The sequence below is a fragment of the Sciurus vulgaris genome (genome assembly GCF_902686455.1).
Source record: "Sciurus vulgaris genome assembly, chromosome: 9".
NCBI lineage: Eukaryota > Metazoa > Chordata > Mammalia > Rodentia > Sciuridae > Sciurus > Sciurus vulgaris.
Genome location: NC_136469.1, coordinates 24,271,096 through 24,297,255, shown reverse-complemented (window position 1 = coordinate 24,297,255; position 26,160 = coordinate 24,271,096). Strand labels below are relative to the sequence as shown.

Genomic DNA, 26,160 nt, shown 5'->3' with positions numbered 1-26,160 from the left:
TTGTGTAGAATGGCACTAATCCATTCCTCAAGGTTCTTCCTGAATGACCTAATCACCTCTCAAAGGCCACGCCTCTCAAGGTAGGAAAGAAGCAGAGGGTCCCACCTGGCTACAGTGTATGAAACTTCCTTGGTGTCTGTGACTGGTCACCAGTGTCATTCTATTCAAGCAGAAAAGCATCATATTCCTGGGATTTGGTCAATATATCCTTTAGCCCTCATTTGAATCGCCCTGTTCTCCTTGGGTCTTGGTTTTTAGATATCTGCTGGAGAATCAGAAAAGGAGAAGGAAGAACACACAGAACAGGCTGGCACCGGTCTCCATTCTGAGTGATGTATTAGTGATTTTCTATAATTTAATCAGACTGGTCGCAGAACAAGATAATGAGAGTATGACCTACAAAATAGGACTTTTGAGTGCGTTAAAGGATTTCTAGCATTAGGTTTTACAAGACCATGGGTTTCGTGGTGAAGGAATAGATTTGGGGTTTTCTCTTATGGGAAAGAAATCCAGGCCTGGCCTGGCACGATGTGCTTCTATTATCACGTTAGGGGTGCAGATTGTGGAGGATGATCCTTTCCTCCTTCCCCATGTACATTTTTCTCTCTCTGCCCTTGCTAGGTGTGTGTCGCTCAGAGATTCCCACCATCTAGGGCTGAGTGTACAAAACACTTTAGGGTCTGTGGTAGCCAGGATGTCTTCTGTCATGTTCGATAAAATGCAAAGCACAGACCTTAGAAATAGTTGAGGATACTCGACACACTGGCTTCTGTCCACTTTCTTCTTTCTGCTCGGGAGCGAGTTTTGTATTTCTGTCCTCTATAAATTATATTTTTATGGATACTGGAGAATAGTGTGTGATCAGGTGCTGAAGCAAGGACCTGTCAGTGACTCTTATTCCCCACGGTCTCACCTTGGCTAGAATTGCTACAGTTATAAGGTAGATTCATAAATTAAAATCAAACTTTGGCTTGATACTAGTCTTAGACCACATGGTTGCATATTGCTGTTTATTTTATACAAGTCAGCTTCACCCCGTGTACGTACACATAGACACACACACACACACACACACACACACACACACACACACAATTAGCAACTCTGCCTTTCTTTCTCAGCCTGACCTGAGGTAACCCAATGCAGTAGATTCTGTGTACCTAAAAGGTGTATTGCCTCAACTGTCCAGTTCCTTATTAAAATAGCCTCCACCACTGTCTCTGGGGTTCTTAAGTGGCCAGGTACTCTTTACTTTTGTTTTTAAGGAAGTCCAATGACTGGGAGTGTAGTTCAGTGGGAGAGCACATGCTTAGTCTGCATGAAGCACCACTAAAAACAGCAATAATAACAAAAAAAAAAAAAAAAAAAAGAAGGAAAAAAAGAAAAAAAGAAAGAAAGAAAGAAAAAAGAAAGAAAGAGAGAGAGAGAAAGAAAGAAAGAAAGAAAGAAAGAAAGAAGAAAGAAAGAAAGAAAGAGAAAATCCAAATGCAGCCAAGTTTTTCTACCACCAAGGAATAAATGCATAACCTTCTCGGAGCCTGGAAGAACAAACCCTAAAATAACCTCTGTCCTCTTATAGTTTCTACGTGGGTCAGAAGAGTGGTTAGACCCCATTAGACTCATGGTGTGGAGGACACTAGAAGGGAGAGAGAGATGCGGGTCTCAGGGTAAACTGCCTGAGTGCTCTGAATGAGTTAGCCTTCAAAGGTGACTTAGAAGGCCAGGCAAAATGGTCTTTTACATGATTGATTAGCAGCACTCGACTTATCTGAGCCTTTGAAACAATCTGAACTTGTGGAGGCATGTGGATTTTTCTCAAGTTATATAGTGCTAGTACCTTGGGCTGTCTGATGGTGTGTGCTTAAAAAGAAATTTCTTGTTTTGTAATGAGAAAGAGAAAATATCTGTGACTTTGGGCTCCTTTCATGTCTGCTATAAATGGTACAAGTAAAAATGGCTCATTTGCTTTTGAAGTTCATAGGGTGGTGGTCAAATGCACGGACTCTGGTGCTAGTCTTTTCAGATCCCACCCCTACCACTGGCTAGCTGTGTGATCTTGGGCAGATTACTGAACTTCTCTGTTCTCCAGTTTCCTCATCTTTAAATAGTTATAATAACTCCTATAACACAGAGTTATCATAGGGATTATTTGAATACATAACATAAATGTAAATATTACATGCACATGTCAAATCATGCCTAATTAGTGTGCTTTGTTGAAAGAGCTCAATAGATATAACCCATTATTAAAAGTATATGAAATGTTTATTTGCTTAGATTGTGATTAGATTGCAGGCATTTCTGACCTAGAACTTTATGGCAGTTTCTGTGTTTTTTTAATTTTGTTTTCTGTGGATCTCAGTAGTGTGATGTGTAACAACAATATGGTCTGGTAAGATTCTTTTACAAACCGTTACTGCAGGGCTTGACCAATACTTGTTTCATTGGCTGACAGTATTATATTGGGCTTTCACTGCAGGAATGAGTTTGTTTCTCTGTTCACACGATTTGATCTGAATTACATTTAAGTTGTGTAATAATCATATGAATTATGGCTTAATTTTACTATAAAGTGAGAATAGTAAATCCTCCTGTGGAGATTTATAGTGAGACTGAAACAAGAGAATAGGTGTTTAATAAAGGTTTGTTTATTTATTCATTTATTCAACAGGCCGTCCGCTGATTAAAATAACCAAGAGGAAATTGATATTGTGTTTTCCATATGTTACATAGGTCATAGTTCAGATTGTACACAGAAAGAAGGAGAGGCAGGGATCCAGTCCAAGAGAACATGTTCAGTGAGTCTTTAGTAAAGAATTGAGGTGAGCCCGTATGTGTGTGTGTTTGTGTGTGTGTGTGTGTGTTAGATTGTATCAGAGGTCACAACCTGGTACCATACTGATGGGTTTTGTCCCGGAGGGATGTTGAAAAACTTGAGGCAACATTTTGGAGATTGGAGGTTTCACATAAAAATCCAAATCCAAATAAAAATCCAAATTTCCAGCTTCTTTTGAAAACTTGGAAGAGGCAGCAGGGCTGAGCCCACCTCCCCACATGGTAGCAATCTGCTGTCGTTGGTGGCGGCTGTCTCCTTCCCCGGGCATGTGCTCGTCAGTCTGCCACAGTTCCTACCACTCGGCCACTGAGTCCCCATATGCACATACACCTGCCCGCCTTCCCCAGGTCTCTTTCCTCTTGGATCCTGCGGGCATTTGGATTGGAACCTGTTCTACCTTCTCTAACCTTCCTTGATCTTTTAATTCATCACTGAGTTGAAGGTATTGTGTTCCCCGTTCTGGGTCAGTATAGAGAAGCAGCCTGAGGTAGGGATGATGGTCCTGGCTGTACCACAGTTTAGCTGTGACATTAGCAAGTGACTGCCATTCTCTGCCTGTTTTTCTCATTTGTTGAAGTGGGAACTGAGTGAGCGCACACATGCCGTTAGGGAGGTGTGTGTCTGGCATGTAGGATGTGCATGGTAAGTGCCAGCCACCTTAGTACACCTGAGGAGTGGCTCCGTGTCCACAGAGGACCTCCCTAGGATGCGTTCACTGCGCTGTGTAGTTAATCAATCTTGCTGCCCTTCGGTTTCTGATCACCATTAAGCAACCTAGTATTTCTCACTCCTGGCTGCACATTGGAATCACCTGGGAGATTGAAAAAGGACAAACACCCCTAGAGACCTAAGTGCGGCGGCGGCCCAGGGTGGAGCCTGGCACTGGGCATTTTTAAAAACCTCTGGGTGATTTGAATGAATCAAATCATTCACGGGTTGAGGACCCCTGAACTAACCAGAACGCCCACTCCGGGGTGATGTCATTTCAGCCAGGAACGAAGACATGTGATTGCTGAGCCCGGCAGTTTATTGACCATACTTTCTTAGATCTTAAAATGAGCTCATGGACTTGAGTAATTGGCTCCAGCTCCAGGAAACCAGAGGCTGGGGAAGGAACCTGCAGTAGGCAGGCGACAGAAACACCAGTCTTCCCCGTAGCATTCCCTCCACCAGGGGAGGCCACAGTCTTCTCTCCCATCGCCAAGCTTTCTCACGGGTTTGTGATCTTCAGCCAGTTGCTTACCCTCTCTGGGCTTAAGTAGCTCCAGACTGGAACGTGGATGAGAGTGCATCACCCCAACATTCTGTTTATATTCTGCTTTACGGTTCCTGAAGCATTTTCACGGATATCATCTGCTTGTGAGGGAAAGGGCTACCTCACCTGTCTGTTGGACAGCAGTGGAAACGGAACCACAGAGAGGGAAAGAAACTAGCTCAAGGCCACCAGCATCAGCATTTCTAAAGGCAGGACCCTGTGCTGTCTCTCAAGGCCCAGCATGAGTTGGAGATGCATGAAATCTTCACAGAATCTCACAGTCTGCCGATGATGCCTTGGCCCCCTGCAGGCCTCCCGGAGCCCCCGGCACCCCTCAGGTTTCCCTTCAGTGCCGATGGAACGTGTTGGCTCTGTGACTCATGGAAACTTGTGCAGCTCAGAACAGTTCTTTCCTTGAAGATTTGAGTTCTGGGTTTTTGACCCTAATCTGAGCAGTAAAAGAGAATCACATGGAGTGACACTCTCTGGGGCCTGGAGCACATGCTCCATGTGTTGGGCACTGCCTTCTGGAATGGCCTAGAATTAGGCATCTAATCTGCACTTGTTGGGCCCGCTTGTTAACCCAGCAAGCCTCTTCAGAGCGGGAAACACAGCTGTATTTGGGAGGAAACAGTGTGGGAGACCCCGCACGTCAGGAAGGTTCCTGAAATGTGCTGTGCAGTTTGTCCCTTCTGGGGGAAGCCAGCCTTCAACAGGAATTTCAGGGTTTTCATCTGGACTGAAGGAGAAAGCAATCAGGTGAAAGTGGGCTGCTTCCCCACGTGCACAGGTGTAGGAGGGTCTGGTTAGGGTCCACGGGCACACCCATGGCTCCTCGAGGCCTTTGGCATGGCCGAGGAAACTCAAAGGATGAGAAGAAACAGGAGTGGTTTGAATAGGACTTAGATGTTCTCTAAGTAAGGCTGGAATCACAGAAATCTTTGATAAGACCTAACCCGAACCCTAACCTGTTAAATAGATAAATACATCAAATCTATCCAGAAACAAAGAAGTACCAACTTAGTTTTAATAATCTATATTGGGTTTAATACCAAAAGTAATACATGTGTAGTCCAAATAATTAAAACTATGTATAAAGATCTAAAGTGTGAATGTCCCCTCATCCCAACTTCCACCCCCAGAGAGAACCTCCATAATCAACAATATTTAAAATTCAGACTTTTTTTGAAATACGGACGCATTTCAGTGGAGTTGGCTAATGCAGTCGAAGTCCCGAATTCAGTACAAGGGTGGCTGATGACATCGTCTGTGATACTGAATCCCAGATTGGATGCTCTGGTTTCAAGGGGGAAACTGATAAACTGCCGGCCAGAAGGCAGGCAGTGAGGATGTTGTAGGCTCTTGAAGTCATCAGATGAGGAGTTCATTACTGAGGCAACGGGAGTGCTTAATTTGAAAAGAGTGGGGGTGGATAAGAATTGCCTGCGTTATCTACATTCAAATCTATGAAGTTCTGTCAAGTGAAAAAGGGAGGAACTCACATTGAATTGTCATTCATCCTAAATTGTCAGCTCATGTGTGATAACTGATATGTTATTCGTACATTTATTCATTGACTCCACCAGCAGGAGCTGAGTGTGTGTCAGGGATTGGGGTTTGTAGAGCTGGGCAGAGTCTGGTCCCTGCTCTCAAGAGCCAAGTGGGCAGAGAAAGAGATGGAAACAAAGAATTCCAGCTCAGCTTGAAAAATATTTTCATAGACTTGTGAAATGGTGAGTGGAAGACAGACACAGGACCCAACAGGGTTGAAGTTACAAAGAAGATACGTTTGATTTGATAAAATAACCTGTTGAATAATTTCTTTAAAAAATGAAATAGTGATCTTGTGCTTATGAAGAAGCTGGCCCAAATACCTGTCAGAGTGATTTTTTCCAAGAACTTCCAGTACTCCAGGATAGAGTGGGGAGAAACGTTGAATTAGAAGTTTAATGTTATGAAAAATAATTCTGTAACGTAAATGCGGCTTTGCTTAGTTTCTTTTATAAAATTGCAAGCGTGTTTCTGCCTTGGGAAGCACCTCTTTCAAAATACGCCACTAAGGGTACGTGGCACAACACATGAGGTGGCATAGTAGCACAGTGACATCTTGATCTTCCGAGAGCTGTGGTTCCCACATGCTGCTGATTCGCTATGTTCTGAGCATGCTCAGAGAAGTTCTGTGGAGTACAGTCTCTTTCAGATGTTGACACAAAACAATACAGAGGATAAGTACAAATCAATATGCTAACAACTAGGAGAGATGTATTACGAATTCGATATGCAAATGTTTGCAGACACACAGAGTAGGAGTGATGGGCGAAAAGCGGGGTGACATCCCAAGTGTCCTCAAGGAATTGATGGGTTAGATGTTGAGAAGGGAGAGAAGATTCCAAGCAAAAGGAATGATATTGACCCCAAGCAGATGGGAAGCCTTAAGAGAAGGGGCTTCCCTGAACCACAGGAAAGATATGGCAGGAGCTGGCCCAAGTGATAGAGATTGCGATGGCTAAATTTAGAGGTTGGGACGCCACTCAGAAATAAACTGTGAAGTGTGGTAGCTTCTTGCACTGTAATAAAAATGGAGAGGGAGGATGATGGCCTAAAGAAAGAGATGCCCTTTTCAAGTAGAGAGGCCTCTTTTGAAAAACCCAGTCAGGGTGAATGGCAGTGGGTGTGATGCCTGAAGGGGCCGGTGGGAGAGCCCTGCCCTGTGGTGGGTTTCTCAGGGCTGTAGAGGCTGGCCAGGGCCCCGCCCCTTTCTTACCTCCTGGCTTCTGAATAATTAGCAAAGATGCAGGGCCTCGCTGTGAAGGTCATAAAGTATGTCCTCTTTTTAAAAAATGGTGTGTGTGTATCTTATACATATATAATAAAGCATAGTGATAAAACGACATCAGTGAAATGACCACCCAGTCTAACAAATTTCAACGCTATTGAACCTCCTGAAGGGTGTTCTTCTGTTGCCACTTGTGTCCCAGCACCAGTTCCTATTATCCTACATTTTCTGTGTATTGTCTCCTTTGCATTTTCTCCATAGCCTTATTGCACCGCTTAATTTTGCCTTGATTTTGAGATTTATAAAAGTAGTAGCATCCAGCAGACCTTCTGCAGCTTGGTGTTTCTGTTCAAATGTTGCCTTTCTGGGATTTTTCCGTGTTGCTGCGTGTAGCTTGCTGCGTCCTTTTCCACTGCTAACACTGCACTGTAGAAACTGCCATGGAGCTTGGCTTCACTTTCGGCTCTTTTGAGCAGTGCTGCTGTAAACACAATGTGCATATCACTGTAGAGGCTAGAGAGTTAATTTCCCTAAGATGCAGGTTCTCAAATATTTTGATCTCAGGATCTCTTTTCCAGGATCCCCAGAAGTGATTGAGAACTCAGATGAGCTTTTGTGCATATGCATTATCATTTTGGAGATTAAAAGTGAGAAATGCAATATTTGCATCATTAAAAATGATCATAACCCATTACATTTAAACTATAAATAACGTATTTTTTAATGAAAAAAATATTTTTCCAAAAAATCAAGTGAGAAGAATGGCATTGTTTTATATTTTTGCTGTAATCTCTAATGCTTGGCTTAATAGAAGACAACTAGATTCTCTTTGATTCAGTTGCACTCAATCTATTGCAACAGGTGTAGGGTAGAGTAAAATCTAGCTTCATATGGATATGTAATAGCCTGTTCAGATAACTGCTGATATTCTTTGAACCACATCAAGACTCAAAAAGAGATAGCTTCTTGAAGGTTAGTTACAATGCTTAGGTGAAACAGTTCAGGGGCTGAGGATATAGCTCAGGTGGTAGAGTGCTTGCCTAGCATGCACAAGGCCCTGGGTTCAATCCAAAGAAACCAAACCAAAACAAAAAACAGTTCAAAGATTCCTAGCTGTGTGAGACCCTGAGTTCAATCCCCAGCACCACAAAACAACAACAACAAAAACATACAACTCCCCAAACAAAAACCAAAACAATTCAATGAACTTTCTGTGTTCGCTTACATTAAAATCTACTAGACCATCTTGTGCTTTGAATAGTTCATCATGCATGTTAACATCAGCATCGGACACTTGGACAAATACTGGTTTAATGCGGAGCCACCAAATATTGACCTATTTCACTTACACAGCATAAAAATTGTTTATATCAATGGAAAAATCATCTGAGAAGCCTTTTAGCATTATATTGGGAAGTCATCATTCACAGCATCGAATATAAATTTTCCAAAATTTTAATGGTTACTTGAAGGTTCGAATCTTCTCATTGACTAAAAACACTATCAGTTTTTCCTTGAAGTACGAGATTTTCTTTTTTCATTTTCAAGAAATATTCATTTCCACATTTGATTGACCAAACTTTGTCATTTACTCTTTTGACTGAAAGTACTGGTCCATGGAAAAGTGGCTTGCTCAGCTCGTGACCCAGGCAGCGTCCTTTCCTCACCAGAGCTGCCATACTTCAGAGATGGCAGGAGGTTTTTATGCATGTTCCCTTACGTTTATCAGAAGATGTTTGCTCAGGAGCAATCTGCAATAAAGGTAATAATAATGGGTTCGTCCAAGACATTCTTAAATGAAGCAGGCGGGGTTTTCCTATTTGTTTTGTTTGTGTTTGTGCATTTTTTATTTTATTTTATTTTTTTTGCGATGTGTAGTAGCAACGAATACAACAATTACTAGCAGGGTTTGGTGCTAACTGTGCTTGATATGAGCTAAAGGGTTTACAGTTTCTCCTACCATTGCTTTTGTATCATCAATACACATGTCAACAGGGTGAGAAGGACAAACGATATCTTAGTGTTATTATGGAAGTGACTTTGATCTCAGGGCCTCAGAGGCCCCTGGGATCCCTGGACCAGGCCCCAACTGTGAACCACTGGTGCTAGGTGCCTACACAGGAGTGGAGACATCAAGTCTTGGTGTGTGGTTCTTCAGCTTTACTCAGTCATGATATCATGCAGCACTTTGTATTTTCACTGAAGAACTCAAAAGACAGAGAACCCTGAGGATGAAGAACAGTTATCTCGCAGCTTCTGTTTATAATAAAAGTAGTGTCTTAAATAAACTCTTGGGTTAAATTACCTTTCTTCTCTGGAAACACACAGGTAACAGTGTCGGCCTCTGAAGATGTGCCATGTTTACCTGAGGACTTCCTGTTGGGGAAGAACTCCTCTGGTTGCCACAGTCAGCCGTGTGTCTTGGAGATTACACACTTGTAGACGAGAGCTGGCTAAGGTCTTTCACTCCTGAGAACTGGGAGTATTTCTGGTCTCGTGTTCTCTTTCTGGGCTGCTGTCCTCACCTTCCATTAACCCACTTGCTCAGGAACCTGGGTGAAATTTAAACTCCACTCTCTTCCCCACCACTGTTGACTCCATCACCAAGTTTTGTTGGCCTTACTTCAAAAATAGCTGAAGAATTCATCCTGCCCAGCCCCTGCCACTGCTGTGGTTGATATTCTTATTTTTTCCCATAGAGAATTAACATAGTTGCCAACCCACGTCCCTTTTTTTTAATTTTTTTTTTTGCTTCAATCTCCCTTCTCTGCCCCCACCCACTCGGGCACCTGTAATCCAGTCTTCACGCTGCCACCACAGCAGACTCTCTGAAACACTCATACAATCCAGATAATCCTTATTTAAGATCTTACAGGCATTCCCCAAAAGGGTTAGATTTGGATTTCTAGATTTTGCAGATGCTTTGTCACCTAAGCCTCCTTTGCTCTCGCCTCCTGGATGCTCCTTGTTCATTTACATTGAATGATTTGTTCTGCATATCATACTTACTATACCCCCTTTCCTTGGCATCGTTTTTTCCCTGTTTTGGGAATGTCTTCAATCCAGGTGTCTGACTTGCCTGTAATGTTCAACTTCCCCTCCAACACTCAGATCTCTGAGAAGCCCTTCCTCTTTCTCCTCCATCCCTACCATTGACCCACCTGGCAGAACAAGGTGACTCTTCCCTGATTCCCAAGGATCTATCATTATAACCTCTTGTATGCGTAATTCCTTACTTATCTATGTCCTCATTGACCGTGAACTTTTTAAGGACATGGACTACTTATTTTATTTTACGTGCATTCTTGCACGTAATAGTACTTGGCATGTAGTAGGTACTCAGTAAATATTGATGAATAAACTAATGGAGGGGAGAGCTGTAAACTGGTCACAGAGGCAAAGAGATAGGAGATAGCCTATAAAAATTGTCAAATAAATGAAGTCAAGAATGGGTCACAGAATCAAAGACAGGAGGTGTGCTATAAATGCTGTTGAACGAGTGATAAACAAGTTAAGGATGGATCACAGCCTCAAAGGTTTTGGGGTGGAAAGGGCTTTGGAGACCTCCTGTTATCTTCCTCTTTCAGAAATCAGAAAATGACTTGCCTCAATTGTGCGTCTGGGCGGGGTAGGAGGAGAGGAACAGTGCTGTGGGTGTTCACATGAGTGTAGCTTAGAGATGCCTGGAGAATGTGCTTCCGAGGACACTTGCCCAGAGGAGCAGAGGCCACAGCCTACCCCACAGGGGACACCACAGCCTAAGTACAAGAGGGAACGTTTGTGGTTGGAAGTCTGGCACATTCCAGGCTATGGAGTCTCCCTCTGCTATTGGCTGCTGGACTCTTTCTGTCCTCAAACTGTGCCAAGACTGTAAGATTTTCCTGATGACTGGGCATATTCTGCATCTGGATTCCATGGTCATAACAACCAGAAGTTTCCTGTCTCTTTGGTTGAGTGGCTACGATATAGCGCTTGGGAGCACTAGCTATCATGGGGTGAGCCCTACTCTGTAAAACACAATCTACTCTGAGATTCCTAGGTGCCTGGGAGGAAGGGAAGCTATTATTCACTAAGTGCCAACTCGATGCCAGGTGCTTCAGTTTTGTGACTCTCCTCTAGCTTCAGAAGAACCCTGTAAAATCGCAGTTATTAGTATCCTATTCTGTAAACAAGAAGGTGGGATTCAGAGGGAGGGTGTGGGGCCAGGGCTTGTATCTCTGATTTGCCTCGCTTTTTCATGTTCTATAAATATTTTTCCCTACATAAAACTTTTTGTGGCCTTATTTTTACCAATTTGGCAAATTCTTGAAGTTGCATACGTTTTATTTACTTGAAAAGAGAACCTGTCCTTGCCTGGTTTAGTGCTGTCTGTACTTTGCAGTTCACAACTCCTTAATCCTCTCTGGAGGACCACTGTGCATAGGAGAGGGTGCAGATGTTTCTATCTTAACATGTAGACGAGGGTCTGACCAGTGGACACAAACTCTACCACACCTGTTTGGATCATCCAAGTGTTCCCAAAACGCTGTCTGTGGGTAAATATATAGTAGGGTTCCCAATTTTTGTTAAATAAACATCGGGTGTTATACAGCTGTTCAGTTCCAAATTCAGATTGGAGTAGAACCAGGTCTCAGAGTCTCAGCCTGGTCTCTCACTGCTGCGCCATCTTGCTTTTCCCAGTTCCCTAAGCAGAGAAGCACAGGACTGGGCCCTCCCTCGAATCAGTTCATATAAGACTGGGGAATCCTCTGATCTGGCTGTCAGATACATGTCCGCACATCTCAACCAGTAGAGGTGGCCCCTTCGAATAAGATCTTGCACGTTTTTTGCTTCTCTTCCTTTAAATATTCAAGATAGGCTTAAAATAATTTCCTATTTACCTGACACACCCAGGTTAAAGGACTGGAAAAAGATTGATGAGCCTATAATGGATTCCTTGAGGGGTCCCACCCGGAAGATCCCTGAGATCATCTGATTCCGTGTTTTTCAAAACTAAAGCAAACAAAGATTAAAGCAAGGCTGTGCTGATAGGTGTGTGCCCGTGGGAGGGTGGGGATGGGTTCACAGAGCCACGTCCTGCCCTGGGCGCCTAGGAGGCCTGGGGTTCCTCGAGGTGTGGTTTGTAAACCACTCATCTATTCTAACTCCTCACGTTATACAGGAAAAAAAATGAGGCACGGAAGTGTTTAACAATTCACACAAGTGGCTTGATTGAAAGCATGGTGCCGGGACTCGTCGCCATACGTCTGGATTTTCCATACTGTTTTAAAGCATCCTTCTGCTTTTATTATAAAGGAAAAGTAGTACTCTTTAAAGCAGGGGTTGGCAAACTTTGGCCAGTTTTTTTCCTTTTTTCTTTTCTTCAGTCCCTTGAGCTAAGAATGGTGTTTACATTTTTAAAGACTGTTTACAGAAAGAAGCAACAACGACGAAATCAAAGCATAGGGGGCTCCTCAAAGCAGGGGTTTACTCACAGCAGAGATTTGCTACTGCTGATAGTAATGTGGAGATAATAATAATGGAAAAGCTCCCTCTAAGTAACTTCAAAACATGTCAATTTAAAACACAGCCTGATTAGTTGAGTATATTTATATCAAAAAGCTCTCAAATTTATGTTCCCCAAACGATCTTCTTCCAATTGCCCAACACATTTTTATTCTCCTTTTCAAATACCAGTTATTCACGGAGGATAAGCTGGGTGACTAAATTCTGATAATACGTGGGAGACGTAGCTGGAGAACCGCAGACAGTCTAAAAAAGAAGTGGTGTGCTTATTCACATACAAAATCAGGGTTTATGGACTCCTCGGAGGGAAGAACAGAAGGAACTGATGTGTGCGTGATGTAGGTGGTCACTCTGGGGCTGGGCATGTACCTGCCAGAGGGATTTTTTTAGGTGTCTCTCTTTTTGGAGCATCTACCTTGAGGTTCAGACTTATCTAAGGCAGCAATAGAGCATATTTCTTGACCTCAGCTTCACCACTTGATGCACTTCCAGAAGCATCTGAGCTTTGTTGGGAAATGAAATAAATGACTCCTTAGCATCACCGGTGCTGACAATGAACCTGTGACAGTGCCAGGTTTCATTCAGGTGGAAGATCTAGCACAGTGAAGACCCCAAATGGCATGCCTGAGGAATGCCCGAGAAGAAAGGGGAGCCTACCCCAGGATTCTTCGGAGAGAAGGAAGAGGATAAAGCCACTGGGCTCTGAGCTGTTAAGGGAGTGTTCATTTAGCTGAAGCATGTCCTGGCCCTTGGAATTACCTTAGTTTGTAGGTTGAGTGTTGACTTTGTTAATTTTCATGGTCTTTTGGTCCTCTGTCCTTGACCTCTTATGTGTGTACCAGGAGGAGGGCAGGGAAAATAAAAAGAAGGAATAAGACTACATTTGACCATTTGATAGTGGCCCTGGCACTCAGCCTGGTAGGAGTAAAGCTTAAAATCGTTGGCTTAAATGAGTGCCTAAAGTTAACTTTGAATTAGGATTGTTCTTGTCATCAGTTGTCCTTTGGTGCCATGGATTCTTATGAGTGGAGGGAAAATATTCTCCCATTATCCTTTTGTGAACCTGTGGGGCTACTTTGGTTGGGGACCTGCCTCCTCTGCATCTTCTGCTTAATATGTACTTAAGCCACCAAATGCAAAGCAGTTTCATTTCTTCTCCCTTGCTAAGTGTCTTATTTCCCTTGGCCCTTTTCTTCCTATGTATATGTGTAATTTTAGCAAATAAAGGACTTCGGCAGAGAGAGGATTATGACCAAAAGTTTTATTACCAAGTGTAACCATTTCAGTGCTTTTGGTAGATGTCCCACAAAGAAATTTATCATTTTATGGTGTAATCTAAAATTTCCATAGGTGAGCATTTATCTGTCTATAGAGTGCTGTTTCTTGGACTGTAGAGAGCATTATTATATTATTAGGGCTTTCTTTTCTGGTTAAGTTCTTCTTTGATCTATTAAGGATTTCCTGGTAATTTCAGTAGTTTGGTAATTTATCGCTCATCTTGAAACAGGTATTGGTAACGTTAGGATGAAAACATTTATACAAGAGGAAATAAAAGTCAAGGAAGCAGATAATCGACCGATTTATCAGCCTTAGCAGACAATTTTTCTGATAACGACATGGTAGCCATGGTAAATTTACTTCTGATTGCTTGAGGGGACAGATTCTATATGCTTTTTGTAGCATGGAGGTACATGAAAGGGTGAAGGAGCAAGTAATCAATCCGTGGACTAACCAGTATCGTTTTGGTCTCTAGATTGGCCTTTTGGCAAATGGATTCAAGCTGTAATTTGAACTGTCCCCTAGTCATTAATTCGCTACAACATATGTAAGGGTGAGTGTGTATTTTTATATATATATATATATATATATATATATATACACACATGTATAAAATTTATATATATATATAAATTTTTTGAGATTTCTAAGTAGCTCTAGTTAATAGAAGGCCTCTCTTGCTAATGTCTTTTTTTTTTTAAAACCTTGTATTTGAAAGAAATATGACTAAAATTTAGAGATAGGCAGAAAAACGTGTTAGTCTACTCACAGTTCTTTTCAGCCTCAGGATTTAAGACCGAGAGGCAGTTGGATAGTTTGGTGCAATCATGCCCAGCGTATGCAAAGATGACATTGCTAACTGAGGCTACGGTTTAGAATCCAGAGGTGAAAAAATCCAGAGAAACATCTCAGGCCTTCATCCAAATTTAAGTGGCCTTAGTTTTCTGGGGCTGCCATTACAGTGCTTCACAAACTAGTGACTTAAACAGCAGAAAGTTAAGATCTCACAGTTCTGGAGGCTGGATGTCCCAGATCAAGGTGTCTCTGCAGTTCCGTGCTTACTCTGAGGCCTCTCGGGAGGGATCTGTTTCAGGCCTCTCTCTTCGGTTCTGGTAGTGCCTTGACCTGTGGCAACATAATTCCAGTCCTCCCGTGATGTTCTCCCCGTGTGCCTGTCTGTATCTGTGTCCAGATTTCCTCAGTTTATAAGGACACCGGTCTTGTTGGATTAGGAACCTACCCTAATGATTTCATCATAGCTTGATCATCTTCAAAGCCCTGTTTCTAAATAAAGTCACATTGGCATATACTGGAAGTTAGAACAACTTGAACATCATTTGGGTGACAATTTGGCCCTAGTTTGCACACGATTTTAATGAGCTTGGTGGTTGTTATGTTAGTTTATCAAAGACAAAAAGCTACAAATTTAGAAGAAGGAGTCTACACAAGGCATAATAGACAACAAAAGTATTCAAAAGGACAATTAGGTAACAATAGTAATTTAAATATGCAGGTGCTTGGAGCTGTTCAATAAGGGACACTTTCTGAAAAGTCCCACAAATTCTTGAGACACAGCTGTGACAAACACAATCGTAGTGTGCACATATTATGTTTTAGTGTGTATGTATTCTAAAACCCCTCAAAATAAAGATTTAAAATGTTGAATACATGATATTTTGGTAATTTGGGGTTACCTGGGAAAGATTTATTTTTTGTCAAGCTGCTCATAGGTGTTTAAAGGTTTGAGTTTTGACTTAGCTTTGTCACTCAATACGTGTGCCTAGTGGGTAAGCCATTCATTTTTTGGAATCTTGGTTTCCTGTGAAATTTGCTGACGAATAGTATCAAACGTATTTTCACCTCTCTATGAATTGTTCCTGCATTGGACAAATGTTTATTGGAAGCTTGCTACGTGCCAGGGCTTGCCTAGAATTGTTTCCTTCACTTAAAAATGAGTGAAAGGCACCCTCTCCACCAGAGTTTCCCTAATGGTCAAGAAGACAAAGCCACACCTTAGGACACATTGGGACTGAAGCGGAACCCTGTTTGGAAGCCCCTTATTGACAATGAGGGAAATGTTGGGGCCTTCAGATTGGCACATCTGAACTCCAGTCCTGCCTTTTTAAACTGGCTATGAGATCTTGGGCAGATCACTGACCCTCTTTAGCTCTCTGCCTAGAGACTAACTAGATGGACTGAATCTCCAAATGCAATGAAATTCAAATTCAACAAAAATAGTTTTTGATATTTGACTGATTTGTTCAATAATGCTGGCAAGTTTCTTTCTGCTCTGTGCTTTGGTTTTGTCACTGGAGTGGAATTAATAGGACTAGTGCTGTCTACTTTCTGGTAGGTAAGGGTCACATTGATAGCCACCCCACCTTGAGCTCTTGACGCTCTGCTAGGTATGATGGTATGTTCTCGATTCTCCAAAGCAGGTGGGTGTCCAGAGAAACATACTGCATCATTTGGAGAAGATATTTTCCTTGATGGTTTGTGGGAAGCACCCCAGTCTTACTAAGTAAAGACTCACACTGCTATGTTTACAGTTGCGTGCAGAACGCTCTTGAAATGTTCAGCTAAACCTCAAGGAAACATGGGCTTCCGCTTCTCCCAATATCTCCTAGGATGCTGTTTTCTCTTCTTGACTGTTAGGAAAACTTCAGTGGAAAGTTTACAAAACAGACTCCTTCCCCTCCTCCATGTTTGACACACATGAAAGAAATAGTTTATAATTTCAAAAGTAGTTCTCAGTTTTGTTGCCAACAGGTGGTACCTTTCTGATGGTTAAGCCTATCCTTCCTTTTTATTCATGCATTTGATAAAAATTAATTGAGTGTCGACTTTGGAATCAGTACTGTCCTAAGAGATGAGGGTCCTGCACCAAGCAAAACAAAGTCTTTCTTCACGGTGGTGCTTGAGGGGAGACCTGGGAAGTAAGGGAATCAGACTGTGGCTGCTTGGGGAGAAAAAAGATTTCAAACAAAGGGAAAAGCAATTGCAAAGATCCTGAGGCAGGAACTCATTTCCTGAGCCAGGGAGCAAGATGGGAGATGAGGTCCAGGTATGCAGAATATGAAGGGCCTCGAGGTCTAGGTAAGGGTTTGGAATTTTATTCTGAGAAAACGTGGGGCTTTGAGGGATGGGATTTATGTAATCTGACATAATTTTTTTGTAGTGGATTAGAATTTTCATTTATTAGAAAATACTTTTAATTTGACTCCAGAGAATCTTTCAGTTGTGGGGACCAAGGCCAATGCAGTAGTGGTTATTTTTCTTTTTTCTCCCCAGATTTTTAATTAGCGCATTATAGTCATACATAAAGATGGGATTTGTTGCTGCATATTCACATGTGAACATTATAACAATATAATTTGGTCAGTACCCTTCCCAGCACTTCCCTTCTCCCCTCCCACAGCCCTGCCCCTGGTTCCTTTCCTCTCCTGATCTCCCTTTGAATTTCAAGGGATTCCCCCACCAGCTTTCTTTCCTTTTTCCTCTTCAGCTTCCATATATGAGAGAAAACATATGACCCTTGACTTTCTGAGTTTGATTTATTTCCCTTAACATAATGATCTCAAGTTCTATCCACTTTGCTGCAAATGATATAATTTCATTTTTCTTTATGGTTAAATAAAACTCCATTGTGTATATGTAGCACAATTTCTTTATCCATTCATCCACTGATGGACACCTAGGCTGGTTCCATAGTTTGGCTATTGTGAATTGTGCTGCTGTGAACAAGGGTATGCATGCATGTATCTCTACACTCTGCTGAATTTATTCCTTAGGGTAGGTCCTATAGAGTGGTATAGTTAGGTGTGACAAAATGCTTTTGAAAGCTTACTCTGGCTGCTGATTGAGAACAGCAGGGCAAGAATGGGAGGTAAGGAGACCAGTGGGAAAGCTACTGCTATAGTCTAGGCCAGGGATGGCAGAGATGTACCTTGAGGTACATCTGAAATGGAGAAAAGTAGAAAGATTTGGGATGTCTATCAAAGGTGGAACCAACAGGATCCATGAATGATTTAGAAGGGGAGTATAAGAGAAAGAGAAGAGTCAAGGGTGGCGTAGGGTTGTGGGTCCAGGTCATTGGAATGAGGGGGGACTTGCCATTTATGTGGAGATGTGCAACTTGATGGAGGAGCACGGCCAATTCCATGGCCATGTACCAAATCTAGTTTAGATACTGTTTGGAACTCACTGTGAAGACAAAGAGTGATAGGTTCATTTTCATTACTTTTTTTAAAAAAAATTCCTGGACATTCAAAATAAGAATTGGGAAATGCTGCTATGTGTGGAATACTCATCCTGACCAGGAGGCCCCTCTGCTGTCTCAGCGTGTCTTCGTCTCCCCAAACTTCCTCTCCTTTCCCCAGGCCCTTACAGCACACTGCACCTTTCCCCCAGCTGGGCTGGTGACAGGAATCTGGTTGTCTTCTCCACCCTGGCAGTTTTAAATAACTAGCAGTTTTTAAATTTTCTTCCTGGCCACACCGACAGCACTTGGGTGCCGTGGGCATGGATGTTTCCACACTGTAGTCTCTGAGTCTTGGTCCTGTGGAGCCGATTGCTGGCTGTGTGCACTAACCTCAGTCAGTGGACTTGGAGTCCTGAAGACCCCACGGTGTCCCTTAGCTTCAGGCAGACCTGATGTGGGAAACGTGCTAAGGCTAACAAAGGGGACAATTTGAAAACTGGCAGGTAAAACCAGTCCGAATGTGGATGGATGTGTTTTATGCTTCACATCATAAAATTGGATCAGAACAGCCCGCTATGCAGCAGAAGAAACCTTTATGAAGCATTATGGAGGTCATTGCTTTTGTCTTCCTGATACCTCTTCCCTCGCCTTTCTTCTCTGACCCACATTGAGCCCACGATAGAACCGCCCTCTGGCTTCAGTGATAGGCCCAGGCAGGGCAACGTGACCTCCAGCCCACCAATCAGAGGGGGAAAGACCTTTCTCCAGTGGAAAGTCATGGAGGGTGACAACCCAGAGCCTGTGGCAGCCAGGCTTTCAGTCTCCTGGGAGAAGTGGCCTGAGAGCAAGAAACTAGAGGCAAATGAGAGAGAGTCCTGATGGTGCTTTTGACATCCTATCTGATCCCCGCTCCATTGTGCCCCTTCCATTGTTTGGTACAGGAACTGAGAAAATTCCCTTTCTGCCTGGTGTAGTCCTGCTGGTCCACTGCCATTTGCTGTCACTAAAGTCCTAGTACCTCTACTGTAAGCAGGGCTTGAGCAGGAGCACAGAATGACTAACTCATGGCCCGGCCTCAAGGCGTTTATGACCTGTGCTTGATTTCAGATCCAGCAAGTACAGTGAGGTAATTGGTAAAACCTACCTTTAAGGAATCAATAGGTTGTGTGTTTCTAAAATGCCAAGAATTAAGGATCTAAGAATTTTTTCATTGGGTTAATTTACTGATTGGGGATTCTTTTTTTTTAAATTTTTGTTGTTGTTGTAGATGGACACAGTACCTTTATTTTATTTATTTATGTGGTGCTGAGGATTGAACCCAGGGCCTTGTATGTGCTAGGCAAGTGCTCTACCACTAAGCCACAACCCCAGACCTATTGGGGATTCTTAATTCTTCACATTTTAAAAATACACCACCTAATTTTGGCTCTCTCTGCCACCTGGAAGTTTCCTTTCTGATAGTTTGCAGAAGAGCAAACCTGTTTAGAAATGATTTCCCAGCATCTCCTGTTAAAATCTTCCTCCCCCGAGGTCCACTTCCAAAGCCCCCTGCACGGTTGGAATTAATCATTTCCTGTTGTGCTCACACACCTGTGCGCTGTTCCTTTGTGGTGGCACCAACCCTTGTGAATCCAGTGCTGTTGTGACCCTTGCTTCCCTGTGGATTATAAACTGTTGGGTCAGACACTGTTGGTCATCTGAATCTCCCTGTTGCCGAGAACATCTCCCCGAACTTAGTGAGTGATCAGTGTTTGAATTATATCAATTATTAGCATTGATTTCGCCAACTACTTTTGTATGCAACTCGCTCAATATTACAAACCATTTTTTTTTTTAAATCAAGTTGCACTAAATGGTAGTTGTATGGTTTGCGGCACGTGTTACAGGTAATAATTGCTAATACTGCCAGACATACTTGACCTTGAAAGATAGCTGTAGATATTCAACTGTAACTGTGGATTAGGTAGAAAAGGAAAACTTGGAAAATTTTTAGAGAAAAATGAGCCAGAAGGTTAGTCGGTAGGTGCCAGGTAAACACACCTGTCAGGGGGTGTTGGAGACACTGACTGTTGACCATGAGTCCTAAGAGGTCCAGCCCTGTTCTCTTTATAACCTGCTGGCTAGATTCATGTGGACCACTGGTGTGTACGTAGATTTAGAAAATGGACTTTTAGCTTTCCATGTACACTTGCTTCAACCTACACCAAAAGGCATGGAAATTAATAGGTGTCTCTTTCTTAAATATCCTTACTTATCTCGGTGCCCCTGATCTTTCTTGAGTGGTGATGTTTTGAGTAGAGTATTGCTTCAATCACATGCATCTGATTAAAACTGTCAACCTAGAAGGAAATGCATTGCAAAGGCACTCTTTTCTGAGAATGTGGGGAGAATCGTGGATATGGGATACCCAGTTGCTGCTTGAGAATTGAATTATATATAAATGTGCTAGGTAGTAGGATTTTGTTTTGTTTTCCCCGATGGAGAAACATTCACAACATGAAAACAAAATTTTATCCTGCATGTTTTCATTCTGGGATTGCACCATTTTTATTCTTAAAAAAAAAAAAAAATTCCCCGAGTTTCTGATTTTTGAAGGGAAAATACACACACGAAAACAGACTATTGTGTAAAACTCACAAGAAGCAGTGTGAACCCAACAGTCTGGAGACAGAGGTTGTTGTAAGATTAGCAATGGAAGTAGCTTCTTTTTCTGAAGGTTTAAAATAATGTATTTACTAGAAGTTATTTGCATTGGCCATTTAGAGGCTTCCTGGGATGCCTTAGTTAAGAAAGCTGTGAAATCCACAGGAAGCTCTTCCAGGACCTTGTGCTGCTCTGCGATTTCCCAGGAAGACTCCGTGCTGGTTGACAGACAGGAAAATGGAGGTGTCTTGCTGCTGGGACTTCTCAGATGGCTGCAGAGAGAGGCGAAAGGCAAGGCTTGTGTGTCCTAAGGGGCGTGCTGTCCAGCAGCTTCATCTGCTAGGTTGCAGGAGGGCTTCCTGGTGAGCTTCCCACTCAGAGCACCTGTTCCCATGATGCAGTGTGAAAGGTACAGGCTGCCCCGTAGGCTGCTGCTGAGGAACTCACCGCAGCTGGACCGGTGCATCCTCCAAGAACCCCTTCCCAGCCAAACAGAATGTGAAAATAGAGAGCAGCCAGGCAGGCAAAATAAATTCATCAATAAAAATAAACAAAATTTGTAGGAGAAAATCCTTGCAGTTTTGTGAACTGAAATCTATTGTTCACACTTCTCCTGGTTTTTCCTCTTCACATCCTTACTTATATTCATTTTTCTCTAAGCTTCCTGCACCTTTCATTTGACCTCAGGGATGCTGAATAATTTTAGCTGTTTCCCCTCAAATTTCTGCTCTTGCCTTTCTTGAGACTGCATGTTAAAATTCTCTGATGGTTTATTACTGGAGTGGCTTTAATTTCACAAGAAGCATCTTGGGAAAAAGTGACTTGTAGAGTATTATGAGTTTTAAAAAACACATGCTCCACATGTCCAAGTTTTCTGAGGGTCCTGAGGAGCGTGCATCTCCATGATCGCATTTGTAAAGAATGGAGGAATAGATGGTTGAGAAAAATGCAAGTGTTTCTGGGGACACAAGCATTCTGCGCAGGAAATGCTGTGCTTCCTTGCTTGTTTGATTTGGGTTTGTGTTTTGGCAAGATTGGGAAGGTGACCTGAACCGGAGATATCAGCTGTCTGTATCATTCAAGAATGCTCAGCGTCCCTGGTCGAGTCTGCATTGACAACTTCTTCAGCTTCTGGCTAGCTCACTGCCTCCGCACGTTGGTGGACATGTTGCTCTCTGAGGGCGTGGAGGGAGTTAGGAAATTAAGCTTTGCCTTTGGGGTTTTGCCAGTAGATGTGCTAAATTCTTTAGGCAGTTGAATCAACTTCTGCCCACAGCAGCAGAAGGTGAAGAAAGGGACTGGGAGGTTAGGAGTACAGGAATGGTAAGTCTTCACCTCTTTATGATGAAGCGTGCATGCTGTCCTCATCCAGGAGAACCCCTTGCTGACGTCTGACTCAAGAACCTGGAAGAATGGCTGGGGTGGAAGGGCAGGGATACTGCTCAGAGCTCTGTGGAAGTGACCACCTGAAGTCTCCTTGCAGGTTGGTTGACAAGTTTTGCCGAGAGCTCCTGGGCCAGGAGTCCAAAGAATTGGGACTCTTGGTTCTGGCCTGAGTTCTAAGTGGTTGTGTGGCTCTGATTTAACCAGTAAATTTCAGTGTATTTAATAGTCTCAGTAAAATAACAAAATTGGACATGCACTTGTAATTTTTATGGTTCTCGAAATCTGATTTTATATACCTTGTTAGCTGATGCTGACTGTACTGGTTCAAGGCCAGTCTTGACTATCTGGATCTATTCCAGTATGACAAAAATATATTCTAAATATATTTAATTTGGAATAATATATTTTTCTGTTCATTTATTTAATGAGTATCAATAAAGATCAAAGAAGGGATAATCAACTAATTTTTCCTAGAGCGATTTTTAAACTTTTTTACTTCTTTTGCTATTTATAGTAGAATTCCCATGTGATTCTCTGGAAGGATGAGATATTTAGTCTGAAATCAAGAAAAGTGGTTTGCTAGAGAAACATAAAATTAGCCCTATTGTTGAAATTGATGTTGACTGCTTGATGTTTGGTAAAAGAGCATCCCTCCCAAGAGAAGCCATTGGGGAGCTGAGGAGTTTGGGGTCACCGCCAATTTCAGGAGAGATGAAAAATGTTGAAATCAAGTGGGCAGAGGGAAATGTGGCAAATCTCAAGGAACCAGACTGGTTTTAACAGAGAAAATTCAATTTTATCTGCTTTTTCCCAGCAAATTCCATTTGATATTTTACATTTTCTTGATAACTTAATAAAGAATCTCAGGAAAGAGTTGCAGAACTTTAGCTTAGTGAAAGAGAATTTGTCATTTGTGACATTTCTTCTCTAAATAGCATGGGGAGATCAATGTATTAGCTTGTAGTTCATGCATTACTAGCTCTAGCTATTTCTATTCTGAAAAGAAACAGCCTGCGATGTGGCAAAACTTGGCACCGTGAAGAATTTGGCTCAATCCCGAAACATTCATTGAACTCTGCCGGGGAAGCAGAAAATAAAGCACAATCCCTGTCCTCAAGGAGCACCATCTTAGAAAGGAAGCCAACAAGAGACAGATACTTTAGAGTGATATGAAATATGAAATCAATGTAAACTGAAGAAGAGAATGTCAGCTGTAAATTCCAAATATGCAGACGCTCAGGGCGCTTCCCATCACCTGCAGTCACCTGAGCTGAGCCCCGCCTTCCCTCACCTGGGTTCCAGCCTTCTGGGGTCTCCCTGCCCCACCCTGTCCCTGCGGCCTGTTCCTGCACAGCAGCCAGGACTGTCCTTTGGCACTGTAAGTCCCCTCATCCTGCTGCTCTGCCCAGCACCCTCCAGTGGCTCCCAGTTTTGCCAAGTGCAGAAGACCCGTCACTGACTCACTCGTACGCTCGCACACAGCCGCACACTTACACCCACGAGTGCTGCTCTCTGACCTCCCCCTCCTCTGCTCTGACCCTGCCTCCCTCCCCTCTGCCAAGCTGGCTTCCTTGATGTTCCAGGGACATGTCAGGCATGTCCTCGGGGCTTTCACAGCGTCTGTCTCCACCTGGAGCACTCCTGCATGGACAGCTGCTAGCCTCTTTCAGGTCTCCGCTCAAACGTCACCATGTGGGTGAAGCCCCACCCTGACCACTGTTTAAAATTACAACTTGCCTCCAGTCCTTTCATCCTGCTCTCCGTTTTTTGTTTTGTTTTTGTTTTCTGTAGCACTTATCACCCCTCTGGCATGTTATATGATTTATTATTTATTAACTTTGTTTAACATCTGTCTTCCTCCTCCCCTGATGTGTAAGCTTCAAGACAACAGGATCTTTGTTTTTATGTAATGCTGTTCAGTCTAGAATACTCTAGACAGTCTTGAACAATCTGGAACAATTCCTGACAGGCGGCAAGTATCCCGTCATTTATCGAATGAGTGAACCAATGGATTAGTAGAAACCAGTTCTGAGAGTTCTAGGGAGAAACCTTGGAGCTGGACTGGAAGGACATTGCAGGTGGGATTTCATGAGCAAAGACAGAAATGCGGCCAAGCTCCCAAGCGCTCCTGGATGGGCTGAGTCCCCCTGGCAGGTGCATGGGGGGCTAGGGAGGGCTGGTGGTGGGTTGATAAATTAATGAATAGGATATATCCCAAGGGGATTCTTAGTGGGGTGAAGGAACACGCTCCTCATCACTGCCTCGAGAACATGGCAAGCATGTTGGTGGTTGAAATCTGAGACCCTCAAGCGAGTAACACCCAGAACATGGGCATGCTGTGGCGGCCGGGAATCAGTAATGCCAATGGCGTTGGCTCATAAGATCTGATTTTTATGCAGTGCTCAACTGTTTGCAAACCATGATCACATGCTTTTTAGGATGTAAGCTTCATAGGGTGAAGGGAGTTAGGCGAGTACTGTTAACATACTTGAATAACATTTGAAAAACTTATTTGCATCTTATATTGGAAGAAATGAAGCCTCAGAACCAGGTAAGTGACCTGTCCTCGTAGTCAGGAGTTAGAGAGTGAAGAAGCGGCTTCCCAATGTCTTTATCTCACGGCCAACATTTTGCACACTCTACCAGGCTGCTCTCTGATTCTGACACACTGCTGAAGCTATGGTGCTAGTTTTTTGCAAGGGTTCAGGTTTCTTTCTGTTCCCCCATTCATTCACACTAGCTGTCTTTTTTTTTTTTTTTTTTATCCTGTCACTTCTTCACCAGATTAGTTTTTCTGCTTTTCCCACCCAACTCACCCTGAGTAATTACTGGAAAAACGAATCCAGGTGGCACGTGGGGGTGTTTGTTCCTCTGCCTGTTCAGCATCATGCCTGTGCCTGCTTCAGCTCCTGACTGCTCTTCGGGCCCTTGCTGACTTTCATTTGGTTCTTGGGTGGAAGGGAAGGGAGGGCTTGTCATCAACTCCATTTCCTGTCTTGAGACTAACTTGTCGCTCACTTTGGGAGTAAACCCGATCTTCTTAATTCCCCCAGATGTTAGTAGGCAGGAAGAGGCGGAGGGAGAACTCAGTGAAGGAGAGCACTGGTATGGAAACTCTTCAGAGACTCCGTCCGAAGCATCCTATGGAGAAGTCCAGGAGAACTATAAGCTGTCTCTGGAGGACCGGATCCAGGAGCAGTCCACTTCCCCCGACACCTCCTTGGGAAGTGCCACTCCCAGCAGCCACACGCTGGAGCTGGTGGCCCTCGATGGCGAGGTCCTGCGAGACTCGCTGCAGTGCCAAGACCACCTCTCCCCGGGAGTGTCTTCTTTGTGTGAAGATGACCCCCCAGGTTCCAATAAACCCCTGAGCAGCAACTTGAGGCGGCTGTTGGAGGCTGGTTCCCTCAAACTTGAAGCCACAGCCACGGCCAATGGCAGAGTGGAGTCCCCTGTGAACGCTGGCTCGAATCTCTCCTTTTCCCCGCCGTCACACCATGCCCAGCAGCTCAGCGTTCTGGCCCGGAAGTTGGCTGAGAAGCAGGAGCAGAATGACCAATACACTCCAAGTAACCGTTTTATATGGAATCAAGGTAAGTGGTTGCCGAACTCAACCACCACCTGCGGCTTGTCCCCGGACTCAGCCATCCTCAAACTGAAAGCCGCAGCCAATGCCGTTCTGCAGGACAAATCTCTCACCAGGACGGAGGAGACCATGCGATTCGAGTCCTTTTCCTCCCCCTTTAGCTCCCAGTCTGCCAGTTCGACCTTGGCAGCTTTGTCCAAGAAAGTCAGTGAGAGAAGTTTGACTCCTGGTCAGGAGCACCCACCTCCGGCCAGCTCTTTCCTGTCGCTGGCTTCTATGACCTCCTCAGCGGCCCTTCTGAAAGAGGTAGCAGCAAGGGCTGCTGGCAGCCTCCTGGCTGAGAAGTCATCCCTCTTGCCTGAGGACCCTCTACCGCCACCGCCTTCCGAGAAGAAGCCAGAAAAAGTAACCCCACCTCCACCGCCACCTCCACCACCTCCACCACCGCCGCCGCAGTCCTTGGAATTATTGTTACTCCCGGTTCCCAAGGGAAGAGTTTCCAAACCCTCCAGTTCAGGTATGGAATCTTTTCTTTCCATCATCGGGTAAGTCTTTGACTGTCAACTGTCGTGTCTTATTCATTTCCTTTTGCAGTTGGGTCCCCATCTGAGCTGGGGAAGGAATAAAAAAAAAAAAGCCAGGAGCACAACAAATACGTTAAGTAAGCAGCATAGTAGTCTTTCATGTGTGTGTT

At 43.5% G+C, this 26,160-nt stretch overlaps 1 protein-coding gene across 10 annotated transcripts in view; it reads left to right on the top strand.

Moving 5' to 3' along the window:
• Positions 1 to 26,160, top strand: part of ZNF827 (zinc finger protein 827) — a 162,292-nt gene that overhangs the window by 8,279 nt on the left and 127,853 nt on the right. For all 10 annotated transcript variants that reach the window (XM_079154128.1, XM_079154126.1, XM_079154131.1 and 7 more), the window contains exon 2: positions 24,934 to 25,983. In XM_079154128.1, coding sequence (XP_079010254.1) covers positions 24,934 to 25,983 — 1,050 coding nt within the window. The remainder of the gene's footprint in view (positions 1 to 24,933; positions 25,984 to 26,160) is intronic.